Raw genomic sequence first — 15,124 nt, forward strand, 5'->3', positions numbered from 1 at the left:
AAGAATGATTATTGATACGCCAAGACACTTCAAACCAACCCATTAGAGATGTATCATCACAATGACAATGATGATCCTCTTACCACTATGATTGTCCCTCCAACAACACCATATTCAACTTCTACAATTTTGTTGATTATATAATCTTTATACATTCTTTTAGCATGTGCAACAACCATTATTTAAAGAGTGAAATTATGAAACTCATTTCTTGTAAAATAAAAACAAATAGTTATAACAATGGTGTGATAATGATTTATTCAATGTATTAATAAAATCTTTTATGAAAAAATTCCATACCATCAGAATTTAAATCTAGATTACTATTATTATAGGTATTTCTAAGTACCACTAAATTATATCTTAACATATTTATAAAAAAAATTGTACTTATTCAAAATTTAAATCTAGATTACTATTATTATAGGTATTCTTGAGTACCACTAAACTATATCTTAAGGAACTTATAAAATTCTTTGTACTTATTTAGATTATATGTTTAATTTTCAAAGTCATGTAACATATTCATACCAGGTCATGTGATATTATGATATTTTTGTAGGTTTATCATAATTGTTTAACTTATATTTTGAGACATTTGCATTTATAAATACTAATATTTAATTATGTTTTAAATCAATTTTATTAACAATTTTTCTATATAAATTTGATCAAATTATATATTTATCATATTTAATATATTATTTTGATTGAGATAAAGAATTGAATTGGGGATTTCACATCAAACAATACCTTAACTATATTTATCTAAAACACCTAAATAAAAATATAACACAATATCATCGTAACCAAATATAAAATTCATTGCATATTTTATTAATTAATCCATGTAAAATTGTTTAACAAAATCTCCAATATCCATAGATATTGATTTGAGTAAAAGTTTATTTAATAATATCATGGTATAGTGTTGTGCCCGTCAATGGCTCTAGGAAGGCTGGGGTGAGAATACTAATTTTCATGGTAGAATACGTTAATAGGCCAGCAATATCTAAGACCATGTTCAACCACTTTAGTTTTTTCACGAAACAAAATTGAAAACAATAATTCGAAAATATGACAATCATCGTGGAATAAACTTCCAAAAATAGTTAAAAGAAAACATGCAAAATGATAAACCCTTTTTCTAAGGTTGTGGACTTTGCTTCTTCCTCTTCTTTACGGTATAAATTGAAGTCACAAAGGGAAACATTGTATCAATTGAGTGTAATGAAGTAATAATGGTTATATTAATAATAATACATGTTTAGTTTTGATGGGTAGTTAGTTGGTTGAAGTTGTGTTACTGAGTTTTTGGTTTTCTGTCATGCTGTGTGGGTTCAATTTTTGTTGATGGGTAGTTAGTTGGTTGAAGTTATGTTACTGAGTTTTTGGTTTTCTGTCATGCTGTGTAGGTTCAATTTTTGTTGAGTCCATCAAGGTCAAGCCTCATTGTTTGGGGCAGTGTAGGCATAAAAAGGTAGGTTCAATTTTTGTTGAGTCCATCAAGGTCAAGCCTCATTGTTTGGGGCAGTGTTGATCCGGATTTAAGCAGGAACGCAATAGATTACATAGATAACCATAAATACAGAGATGCGATAACCATAAAAACAGAGATGCAACAGAAATAATAATATGTGATAACCATAAAAACAGAGATGCTGCGGAAATAATACTTCATTTCATTAATGGAGAATACTGAAATATGCTTACAAATAGAAATAACCCAGCTAGGGCGATGGTAGCTTATCTCTGAGAAGAGATGTGTCGGCTACATGCCTCTGAACTGTTTTTGAACTGTGTTACAATGAGGCTCGAGGGCCTATTTATTGTTGAGAAACAATGGAAAACCCTTCACATTCCAAAACCTAACCCTAGAAGATGAAACGCCAAATTGTGGGCCCCGTTTTCGGGTAAGTTGGTACATCAACTTCCCGGGGTCGCGAATTGGTCATACTATCTCCGTTTGACGTGCATGATAGCCCGTTGGAAAGATCTCTCCGAGGACTACGACGGAAAAGACGATTTTTATCAGAAAAATCGCTGGCCGTGGATTTCCCAAAAAACGTCGTTTAGGGCCTCAAAACGGCTCCGGAAGTTTAGGACCCGAAAAACTGCTAAAAATAGTAAACTGTGCTATAATTAAGGAAACTGATAAAAACTGTAAGAAGCACTAGAGGGGATCCAAGTGGAATTAGCGGGTGGCCACCAATATCCACCTGGATCAAGTGTAGGCATAAAAAGGAAAAGCCATTGTAAGTGTAAAAAGGAAAATTTACAATTTTTTTTTCAAAGTTGGAAATTCATTAACGTCTTGGGTTTGAGTTAATACAAATTAATTTCTACAATTTTTTTTTCTGATAATATTGTATTTTTCTTTCAATTAAATTTAACTTGTTCTTTGAAAATTAAATAATATAAATTGATAACATATTTTTATAAAAGTTCTGTATTAAATTTCCCAGTAATGTAATACAATATTCCAAAAGTTCTGTATTAAATTTCCAAATGTAATACAATGTTCCCTAGACATTTTTACAGAGTCAAAAAATAAAATAAAAAAGAACCATACTTTAAAATAAAAATAAATTTAAACTAAAATAATAAGATAACTTGATTTGGTCAAGTTAGTAGTTAAAGTTTTACATTTATGAGAACCCATGGTATTGACCTGTGGTAGATCTGAAGTTAAGATGGATCTTGGCTGGTAATATTAAATCTCTATCCCATTATGATATAGATGTTGTAATGTAATGTTCTATTTAACATTTTGACTCGGTCCAAAATAAATTAAAATAATTAAATTAAATTGAAAATACAAAATTTATAATTATAATTAAACCAAACTAGATCCATCTTAACTACCAAACGCCTAGAAGAATCAAATCTCTTGAGATGCAAACTTCTTTTATAGTGAAAAAAGATATTATCTTTCTCAGTGCTTGGTAGATCCGAAATTAAGATGGATTTAGTTTGGTAATAAATTAATGATATTTATTATAATAATTTGATTTTAAAACTACATTTAAATTAAATATTAAATTGGTGTTTGAGATTTCTTAAATTAATAAATTAAGATGGATTTGAAGCCTTTTATCCCAAAAAAAGATATATATGACAAACTTTATATCATTGATTAGAAAAAAACATTACATATATGAATATGATTGTTTGCTCACGACTGGTGAGACCAAAGCAATAACATAGTAATATGTGTAAGAACAAAAAAATATTCCAACATATAGTAGCATTGCTTTAGATAATGCAATTTTCAACTATCAAGTAAACTAGATAAATGAACATGGCCAAAATTAACAATAAAGTAGGGAGCTTTGTAGAGCTTCCTAAAACACACAGTTGCTACAGAGTAGACCATGGTTAATTAGTAAGAGAATCCACTTGGGTAGGAGTTATAGCTGTTCATCTTCCTCACCATTGTTGAAGTCCAAGTTGGTGAGTTTCTTCGCGAGGACTGATACCTTAGTATGTAAGTGTGTAGCATGTTAACTTGTTGCTACAAGGCATCTATACAGAGAAGTATTTCTTTCCGAGCTTAACTAAGCTAAACCAAGACTTTACCCATCAAAGTTTTCAAAACCAAGACTTTACCCATCAAAGTTTTCAATTGCCAATATAAATCAACGTTTGCATGTATTGAGTTTGTTTGAATCAAGTGTTCCTATGCCAAGAATCCATTGTTTTATGCTTTCCACCACCTCAATGTTAGACAAGAACTTGTGCTCTACCTAACCTTCTTACTATACCAGATCTATTTCATCCTAAGTAAATCACTAGGTGCATTCCAATATTAATGAGCAAAGACTTTTACATTGGCTTGGGCCCTAGTGTGAAGAGGTTGTTCTTTACTATTGCCACCATGTTCAGAGGAGTTGCAACCATGATGAGGCATTATGGCTATTGGTAGAAATGAATGGGGAAGAAAGACAAGGGAAAGGAGGCTCAAGGCCAACACATCAACGAAGAATCACTCCACCATAACAGAGGAGTAGAGGAGCTCTCTAATAGAGTGGTGAAAAAGCACAATGGAACTGATAGAAAGAAAGTTAAAGAAAAACATGATAAAAAAGAAACAAAATTGATCATGTTAAAAACCAAAAAAAAAAAACAAAAAAAAAACAAAAAAACATATACCATACCCCTAAACATGCACTCAAGAAAATTTTTACCATCAATTCCAAGTATCACACTCGTAATATACCATAATTGTTTCCTATACCGAACTACACCCACCACTAATAATATGATGTTATAAAATAATGAGAATCATTATAAAGAACCAAAAAGAAAGGACAAGACTAGCCCTAATGATCCTAACAACTAAGTAACACAATGAACATTAAACTCCAACTATTATCCCTCCATCGTGACTTTAAATGGTGAGATGACCGTAGTGTTAAAAAACTATCAATCATAGCAGGTCAATGTACTCAATGAGATTTGAACTTCAGTCTCCGAGGCTTCACCCAATCCCGTCTTGGTGGCACACAGCAGGTCAGTGTACTCAATGAGATTTGAACTTCGGTCTCCCAAGCTTCGCCTAATCCCGTCTTGGCGGCACGTGAGTCTGCTCTTTCTAAAATCATAGGATCTTAGTATAGCTGACTTGCAGTGGTTGGACGTATTCTGGTGTTATAAAGGCGGCTACGAGGGTTGATCCTGGATCTCCCATAGATTAGGACTGGTAACGACTGATTCACCATATCATTAAAAAAAAACACAAAAAACTATCAATCATATTATCTTTAATGGGCACCCTTAACAAGAAAACATAAAAATGATATTATTTTTAATTAATAAAAAATAAAGTGATATAAATACATACATTTAACCAAACTTAAATTCAATTATTATGTTCATAAATCACTAAGTTTTTATGTTAAAAGAGTCGACAATACATTTATACAATTTTTAAATCATTATAACGACCCAATTATTAATTTCAATTTTTTTACCCAAAAGACCATGCTCGTCGCGCTGCCCCAAGTGCCCTAAAGTCATTTAAATTTCACATATTTAAATAGCTGTTCGCCATCGTTATTGGACATACGTTCAAAACATTCTTTTCTTCCCGCCACTGGCATCGGCGCAGCAGCATGAGCACGATGAAGCCCAAACAATCTGCTACATCATCTTCCTCAATCAGGCAGTTCGGGCAGCGATCCATTTTGTCAATTTTTGATCCCCAAGTCGTGTGAGTTGAATTCAGTTCTGTATTCTACGTGGGTCTGTTACGAGTCTCATTCAATTCATTCATCCTTACAATTTTATGAAACGCAGGGAAAAGAAAACCAGCAAATCTTCGTCTTCTTCGGTCTCTCTGCTTGACTTTCTTGACAAAAGATTAGAAAAGAGGTCTGAAAAAACTCCTCAGGTACGATTAAATGTAAATATGTGTGCGTGTATGCTTGTCTGTTTTATTCCTTATCAATCACAAAGCTCGCTAAACACTGGTATTAGATAAACTTGCAAACCCTATATTCACTGGTATTAGATGGAGGTTCTGAGCAATTAGATTCTTGGTTTGTGTAGGGAAGTACGGACGACAAACCCTCTAGTGCAACTGCTAGTCCTATTCCTAGGGTTTTAAGTGGAAGGAAATCTGATTTTCAGCCTAATACTAGTATCGCAAGTTCAGTGTTCCAGCAGTTGAAACCTGTGCCCAAAGCGCTGAAACAACTACAGGGAGACTCAAATCCACCCGCGAATCCTCCATATGACCCGATTAATAGAAGAAATTCACTAAAGAGGAAGAACTTTTCATCGACAGGTATGATGCTATTACAAATGCTTCATTCTAGTCTCCCGGAATTTTAATTGGTGTCTATTTTCAATTGGTAGTCAAATTCAAGGCCCATCCCCGATCAACTGGCTATCCTACCACTGAGCGATCTCCCCTGTCCCAGTTCCTCAAATCTAGTAACTATATATATCTACTTTGTTCTGTTACCGTACTGAAAAGTGGACAGGCTAGGGAGCGATCCCGGGACGTATTCTCAGCCGACGGACTGATTTATTGTGGAGCTACATGTGCCTTAAGCCTAATTTTGGCTCAGGACTTCCAGCCACTTCAACCTTACTTGGTCTAGATGCCATGTTGAAAAGTAGACAGGCGAGGAATCAGACCCAAAACGTACTTTTGGCTAATGGGCTGCCTTAGCATTGAGCTACATGCCCCTTCCTTATGGTCACCCTAAACAGTTTGATCTAGAGGTGTGGATTGCTAGCTCCAGGTTGCAACACCCTTCTTAAGCCACACTTTGGCCCGGGCCTTCCAGTCACATCAGCATACTTGGGTCTGATACCATGTTGAAACTTGAGCAGGCTTATTCAAACCAGGGAACTACTTTTTGATCGACCGACTTCTGTCACTAAGATACATAATGATGAGCGGCTTTAATGGTTGATCTAAAGGTATGGATTCTAATTTCCAACATTAATCTTGATCCCATCCTACAAATCTAAGTCGTCATGAATGCATGGTGCCCAAATCAAGTGTCAATGTAAACTGCCTACCGAAGGAAAATCAAAGAAAGCCATTCAAAAGGAATTTGTACTATCTTCCAACCCCTTATTAACCTGTTGCCAAATGTCTTTCATTATTTATACCTTCTTAGTAGAGAACACTCTTATTTTTATCGGGAAATATTCTAAGCCTCATGTGGTGTATCACGATCATTGAATCTGTGAAAGACTTAGTGTTTTGCATTGAATGAAGTTGTTTTGGTAATTGATATACTAACTGCAATTGTGACAATAGGCTTTCCACAGGTAGAGTGAGTCCACAAAGTCTTTTGTGTTGTTATGCTTCTAGCAATGAGTTAAATTGGAGTTCTTCTATCATGTGAGGCTAAGCGTTTTATTATATTTTCAGGAAAAGATAATTTCTCACTAAATAGAAAAAATCGAGGCTTTACTGAGAAAAAATGGATGACACTAAGAATCACCTCCCACATAGTGATCTCAGATCATGAAAATATAATGCCCTACTTGACACATCCCTCCTGATAGTCCAAATGGTATGAGCCAACTTGGGGACTCTCCCTTCGCTGGATTGGATCCGGTTGTTTTCTTACCAGAAATATTTTATACCAGTGTGTCGGAAATAGTCGCAGTATGGCAACTTATTCATAGTCCTCCACGTGGATATTTTGTTTTAGCTGTTTGGCATTTGAAAAATAGGGTTGCCAGGATTTAAGGGTTCAGGTTGGGGTCAATTATTCCAGAATCCAGTTTTGCACGTTTTAGTGCAGGCACAAAACAGACATAAAAATTAACATTCTAAAATGCCAAAACCTTCTGCCAGTGCAGAGTTTGCAGTCAGAGAACAAGTGTTCTCACTTTGATTTAGACAATGCCATAGATCCTAAGATGTAATTTGCTTAGATGTATAGCGTGAGTGTTTACTATCCTTGTTGGTGTATGGAGTGAGTGTTTACTATCCTGGTTGATGAAGAGTTCATTATGGAACTGTTAGGCCTTTTGAACTCTCTGGCCTCCTTTAAATAATACTGGGTATATGATTTAATCGGGAGAATTACAAAATAAAATTTTGGATCGTCCGATTTCCAAGATGCTGAATGCAAGTTTAAAGTTCAACTGTGCCAAGAAAATTAATGTTTGCTATTCTATCTGAACTGTCTAAACAAAATAAAATTAGTGATTGCTAGGCTATCTGGTGGATATTGCTTTTTCCAAGTCAAATTCATGACTTGAAAGTTTCAGATGAAATGGGCCCATCTTAAGTTTGGAATTTTCGCATCACCCCAGAGCTAAACGTTCATAACAGTTTGCCTTGGAGTTTTTCCATTGCATCAATCGCTTAACAATGAAATTATCAACCGCCAGAAGCGTGCATCTTGACTTACGAGTATGCTAGTTATATAGAGAAAACTTGGGCTTGGACCAATGTTCCACAAAGTTTTCCTGAGAACGGGGAGATGTACACGGGGTGTATAGAAGCAATTCTAAATTTTGGAGAAATTCAAGGTGGATGTATGTCGGGGTTTTATTTTTTAAAATATAAAAATAAAAATAAATGATAAAATCTCAATAATAACATTTTATCCGAAGCAAATTTATCATTTTACAATGTTAATACTAAATAGTAAATAGAAAAATAATATTAAATCTAAGAACCCAGATTCATCCTCCCCTCTTGTGTCTCGAATCCCTTGTGCCGGAGATAATTTTCGAGGGACACATGTCTGATTTTTGGCTCAAGCACGTCTTGACACATGGGATTCCCTAAACACGTGAATTAGATTTGACGGGCCAACAGATCTCGATTTTGGGACATGTGTCCCACTGAAAAGAGTGCCGCGCGGCTTAAAAAAGCTCAATTTGGACCGATTTATGCCTCATTCTTGTGTCTCTCTCTTGCTGGGGTGTGTGGAGCAACTAGCGAAGGATTTGAGAGTGTTTGGGAGGTAATTCAAGAAACAAGTAAGTGTATTTCTGTTTCCATTTTGTTTGCTTGTCTATTTTGTTTACATGTTTGTGCATTTTTTCATTATTTTTTCACAATATTTATGGTTCAATCAAGGGTAGCAGAGAAGGGGCAAAAGAAGGGGAAGAATGTTCCCATTGGTGATGCCTCTCATGTACCAATTTCATCATGGTCTGCAAGTGTTCTCTTTGTTGGAAGTGGGGCTGCAACAACAACTTCAAATATTGAGGGCAAAATAAATTAGAAAGACAACAGGTTCAAGAAAGTAAATATCCCTTGTGGAAATGTGTCACAAGAAATTAAGGGCAAGGCAAAAAGTTGAAGGTTTCTTGGACATGCAACTATTGCGACAATCATTTCAAAAACACTTATTTCCGTGTGAAAGCTCATTTGTTGGGCTTGCCATGTTGTAGAATTGGAGCATGTGCAAATGTGTCTGTATCTAAGAGGAAAGAAATGGAAAAAGAGGCCAATGCTGGTGTGTCAAGGGTGGCTGCATCATCTAAAAAAACAAGAATGAGGATCCCCTTCCATTCTTGAATTAAAAAACAACAAATTTCCATTTGAGAGTTTTGGTGGGGGTGTAGGTCAAGCAACGAAAAGAAAGATAGTGGCACTTGGTCCAATGGACAAGATTTTTTAGAAAGAGAGACAAGAAGAGCTTGATATCACTATTCTCTTTTCTTTTTTCTATTTTAAATTTCATATCCTTTACTGTTGCATGCTCACCTTTATTTCTTGAGATGGGTTGAACTTCGACTCAAAGGGCTCCATCAAGGTATGTGCCCCCTGGGTCAGAGAAGCTTAGAATTACATTGTTGATTAAGGAAAAGAAAGAGGTGGACAAAATGCTTGAGCCTATTAAATCAACATGACCAATATCAGGGTTAGTATTGTTTTTGATGGATGGATAGATCCAACACACCACCACTCATCAACTTCGTGGTGTCTTCCTTGAATGGACTGGTTTTCTTGAAATCGGTGGATGCATTTGGACAATACAAGGATGCACAATATATGGGTGAGTTGTTCATTAAAGTTATTGAAGATGTAGGTGTTGATTCTAGTGTGTAAATCATTACAAACAATGCACTTGTTTGCAATGTTGTTGGCATGATTGTGGAAGCTAAATATCCACAAGTATTTTGGACACCCTGCATTGCCCATTCCTTGAATTTACCACTTAAAACTATTGCTTCTGATGCGCCTTGGATTGTAAGTGTTATTGAGGATGCGTGACATATCGGCAACTTTGTACAAAATCATATTAATTCCCTCACAATATACAAGGAGTACACCCATTTATCATTGTTGAAGATTGCAGGTACATAGTTTGCCTCTTCATTCATCATGTTGAAGAGGTTGAGGGAGGTCAAGACCACTCTTGGGGCCATGGTTATTTCAAAGTTTTAGTCTTTTTCGAGAAAGATAGATCAAGTAGCCTAAAATGGAGTCAAGGACATAGTGTTAGATGATGTAGATACATACCAACCCATCCTAGGAGAGGTTTATGATGGACGAGATTCCATGATTGAGTCTGTAAGGACCATTATTTTATAGAGTGAGTGCCCCGAGTATGAGACTTCATTGAAGACCTTTTCGACCACCATACAGGATATTCTTGTCAACAGATGGGATAAGAATTGCACACTTTTGCATTGTTTGGTTCACTCATTGAACCCAAAATACTACAACCATGAGTGGCTGAATGGTGGACCTTCTCGCGGATTCCCTTCTCACATGGATAGTGAAATCTAACAAGGGAGGAAGGATGCATTGAGGAAGATATTTCAGAATAGAGCATCCCTTGATGGGGTGGAGGATGCCTTTGTAGAGTTTTACATTGGCACTGAGTGATTTGCAGGCTATGATGTGATTAGAGATAGAGGGGTTAAGAAGTCCTATTCTTGGTGGGTAATTCATGGGGCAACAAGCCATCCTCTATAGCAATTAGCCATGAGGCTCCTCTCTCAGGTTACTTCATCCTCTTGTTGCGAGAGGAATTGGAGTACATATGGGAATTTGTAGTGTCAAGAAGAGCAAGCTTGAGCAGTCCTAAGCAGAGACAATGGTGTATGTGTGCACCAACCTTCGTCCTATTTAAAGGCAGATAGATGTGTGGTTGAAGGGAAAGTCAAAGATGTAGGATGTTTTTCTTGATGATATGGGTTTGGACAATAGTGTTGAGTTGACATTAGCTAACTTGGATTTTAACAAGCCAGTGCTAGAGCTTGTCACTTTTGATGATGGTGATATTGTTGAGGGGTCATCTTCCACACCGACAAATGCAAAGATTACATTGGATACAAAGGAGGATGTAGTAGAGGAGAGTAGTGGTGACCGTGACAATGATGTTGATTTTGATGATGATAATTGATGAACCACCTACTACCTTGTACTTATTTTGTATTCGCTATTTCTATTTGCCATTGGCATTGCTAGTCAGGTGTCCTCATGACTCAGAAGTAACACATTTTGATTTTGATGAGTTGATGAGAAAATTGCAGTTTCTTGTCTTTCTCCTATTGGATCATTGATGAATTCACAATTGTATTTGTATGCATAATGTTACATTGTATAACTTACAAATTTACAATGTACAATCTAGATCTTTATTTGAATTTGTATCATGAATGAGAAATTATGTAATATGAACATTGATATATATATATAGTGTCATATGTGTGCCCCGTGTCCCCACTCGAATTTGCATGTCCAACATGTCCCGTGTCAGGTGACTTAGTATTAAATTCAACATTATAAATGATATAAACATGATTCAGGTTCAGTAATGAAATACAGTGATTTATAAACTATGGACAAAACTGAGATAATAAAATACTGATACATTGATTTAGATTCATCATTTTAAAATTTAATTAACACCAAGAAAAACAGTAGATACTGAAATATGAAATAATAAATTGATATGACTGAAACTCAAAAATAATAAAGGCTGATAAGTCAAAGATTTGATCTGAGGCTAGTATTTAGAGTCAAAACAAAAGTTAAAACAAAAAGAGTTAAAAACTGAAAAGTAACAAAGGGTAATGAACATTTAAAATAAAATGAGCAACAAAGGGTGAAAGTGAATAAATAGTAAATAAAAGAGAAAATGAGATAGTTTAGTTTTTTTTGATCTGGCAAAAATTTGAAGAGACTATCAGAGGTAACCATTTTGTGGAAATGTGTCCCACAGGAGATCTTCCCCCTGTTTCCTAAAGAGAGACATAGCGATAGCGAAACATTTCCCAGATGCCCTCTGTCCAGAACCATGGAAAACATTGAAAGCACATCCCAGTGAAACACTGGTTTGGACATTTTAGGGACCACTTCCCATCTATACTTTTCGTCAAAAAATGGAGAACAATCCCTGGGTAGGATGATAGATGTGAAATGTCTAATAAGCAGAAAATATATGCTGTATTTGAGCTGACATTATATAACAAGCTTGCTAGCATCCTATCACAGTCCTGATAGATTGCTATAATGAAAAACCAAGAAGACTTCCCGTACTCATCTTTGCACTTTTGTGGAAACTTGCCTTCGTATTTTGGTATCTGATTTGCGTAGATTTCTGAAGATAAAGATTACGTTAGTAACGTGTCTATTAACAGATTTTGTAAGTGTTTCCAAGCTATTTAGAGCAAAACATATTGGGAATTCTGCTCTTGCAAGAAAGGCCATATTCACTAGACGTCAACGATACCTGAGGGTGGATTAAAAGAATTCCCAAGGACGTTGTTAAAGGGTGATTAAGATGAAGCCAAATACAGGATTGATCTACCACCGAACTTCTGTCTTCCCATTTCAGTTCTCTCACACAGAGTCGGCTTTTCAAGGGAAAACAGTGAGGTCACTATCTTCAAGAGTTTGGACATTGGCTTATATTTCCTGTTAATGGAATGTTGCACAATGTTTTCTATAATCCTCTTGCTATCCAAAAGGCTTGTTAACTGTGGAGAGTCTTGTCTGCTTCTCAGCTAACCGCATGAAATGAGATTAAAACATACTACACCAAGGAGTATGCTTGTATACAACTGCCAAGAATAAGTGAAGGGATATCCAGCTTTACCACTTTAGCTTACATGCGATTTCTTTTTTCCTGGCATGCTATGTAGTTTTTTCCAGCACGCTTTTACTTGCAATTCTGAGGCCGTATTTCCATACAAATAAAACCTTACCACAATTTCAACACTGACTTCAATTCAATAGCTCTTTTCCTTCTACCACCCTTTCAAAATTCCTCCTATCAAAAGTGAGGCAATTCTAATGGGTTTCCTTGTATCAGAACTAGATGAAACGTGTAGGAATTATGCTATTGAGTTGCAATGGATGATAATAGGAGATCATATTCAGACAGTCTAATATTGGTAATTATTTATTGGAATTCAATGATGATAAACTTAAAGAATAATGATCAGTTACAATAACTGAAAATGCTTTTTGAGGCCACTTCACCTTAGGAACTCAGTTTTTTGCGAATCTCTTTTCTGTATTTTTCAGATAATATCCAGATGTTCTCTTCCTCTTCCTCCTTTCTTGTTCTTGGCGATGATCCCAAACCGAAAAGGAAGCTAAATGCCCAAAGGCGGGTGGATGAATTACCGCGTACTATCTTCAATCACTGTAAGTATATTTCTTTCCCACACTCTCGTTATGCACCATCTTGACTTTCCAAATCACAAGTAGCGAATTTTCATCTTTACGTTGAATCCTTCAATCCAAGCCAATCAAAGGCTGATTCCATGGTAATTTCACTGTGGTTTCAGATGCTGATGGCGGCGGTTGGTGGGACACAGACATGGTTGGACTTGATAGTGACGAAGTTGGCTCTACAGAAATATGGGAGGGCATGGGTTCAACTACTATCGGAGGCTTATAGCAGTAGTTCCCCAATTTGTTGAAATACCATGATACCTAAAATCTAATGGGTTTGATACTCTTGCTATCGAAATGTTTCCCTGAAGGGACACCGTTGGAATTTATTGATATATGTAGAGCTTGATGTCAGAGATAGTGGCTGTTGTTGGTAATATATAAATTTCATCTAGTTACCTGTTTACGAGGTCTAATCTCTGCAAACTTCGACTTATAAACTTTTCGATATTTTGGCATCTCTTCAAGTAAAGTTACAGTCCACATGGTAATCACCATTCAAATGCGCTATGAAAATTATCCAAGGTACAACAGCACTCGCATAAGTCAAGTGATACACTGCTGGCTTCATCCAATTTTAGTTTTTTCCAGGGCAGAGTTTCTCTGTATGTTGTGAGATTCTTTTGCTTCTCCATGTACAACTACTTCATTGTTTCCTCGTGTTATGGAATTAATTTTTTCACATTTAAGTGGAAAACAATGCTGCAATAATCCAAACATGGGAAATGTGTGAGCAACTTACTCCACTAGTGGAGGATAGCCCATTTACATCACAATTCGGGGTATGAGATGTGACATAGATGCAAAGGCAAATTTTGCAAATATTGTAGATGGTATGGTTACAATGTACAATCCAAGTTTGATGAGGATGTCTTTATACGGGCGTTTTTATATCAAATTGAACAGTACTTAGATTACTTCAATCATTTGAAAGATTGTGATTCAACGTTGCTTTAAGTAACAAATTGTGTGGCTGACATCAAAGCTTTAATGATGTATTGACATGCCAAATGGACACTTTACCACTAAATTTGTTCGAGATTTAATACACCTAGATTTTGATCGGTCGGTTTTAATTAAAAATAGTGATTTGGTTATTTACTTGCAATCTATGAAATAACATCTCTCCAAACTGACATGGGTTGATGTGCCTCTGCTTTGCAAACGTGTGCATATAGTCCTCATCATTACACAACTTTTACAAGTGCTGAACATACGATGATGTTTTTGAGTGATCCGTGTGATGGTTAAGTGTCATGGAGAGAGTTACGGCAAGGGGTCTTGGCGATGGAAAGCAAAATCTTAACTTTCATTGTGAACAAAACTGAGAAAGTATCTTTATCGATCATTTCGAGTTCACATTTTATTAAAAAGATTAAATTTTGTACTAGAAAGGAAATTTCTGAAGATAAAATCAAAACTTAATATAATACAATAAGTATTAATGATATGGTGATTAAATCATATTAGTATATAAATATTTTAATAATTTTTTGCAAAAGTAAACAATTTGGCTAATTGGACTTATAAAGCATGTTTTAAATATTTATTAATTTATATAATTTTTTTGTCTATTTATTTGCATGGTTTATTAAAATTTATTCTTAACTTGATACTTGGCATGTGGTTTGAGGTATTTTTTGACGATGTTTATTGTAATGGTGAATCTGCCTTGTATAACCTTGAAGGTTTTCTTTAGTGAAAAGTCTCAATTAGACTCACTTTTTGATATTGGGAACCTATGTAAATTATGGCTTGAAAACAATTATTAGTTTGGAATTTTAGTCGTTTTGATCTAGTTCATTGTTTAAGGGTTTCTTTAATGTGCAAAACGCAGAATGATGCTAGATCTACTTTAGTTGAACCAAATAGATAGACATAACACTAAATATATAATCATTTTTATGATCACCAAAAAGGTATTGTGTAAGCAAGGATGTGTACTTGAAAAGTTGGAAAACAATTGCTAATTATAGTACTATGCTTGTGGCTATAAAC

The 15,124-nt window shown here is 35.3% G+C and overlaps 1 protein-coding gene across 1 annotated transcript; it reads left to right on the forward strand.

The window, feature by feature from the left end:
• The first annotated feature begins 1,276 nt into the window (after window positions 1–1,276).
• On the forward strand, window positions 1,277–13,532 carry LOC149246495 (uncharacterized). Its single transcript, XM_089441701.1, has 7 exons — window positions 1,277–1,280; window positions 1,416–1,480; window positions 5,043–5,212; window positions 5,299–5,392; window positions 5,551–5,788; window positions 12,974–13,096; window positions 13,240–13,532. The coding sequence occupies exons 1-7, from the start codon at window positions 1,277–1,279 to the stop codon at window positions 13,350–13,352; spliced, it is 807 nt and encodes a 268-aa protein (XP_089297827.1). The 3' UTR covers window positions 13,353–13,532.
• Window positions 13,533–15,124: the final 1,592 nt, after the last annotated feature.

The sequence above is a fragment of the Pinus tabuliformis genome, chromosome 7 (genome assembly GCF_031772625.1).
Source record: "Pinus tabuliformis cultivar Carrire ecotype Pingquan chromosome 7, CPIR1, whole genome shotgun sequence".
Taxonomy (NCBI): Eukaryota; Viridiplantae; Streptophyta; class Pinopsida; order Pinales; family Pinaceae; genus Pinus; species Pinus tabuliformis.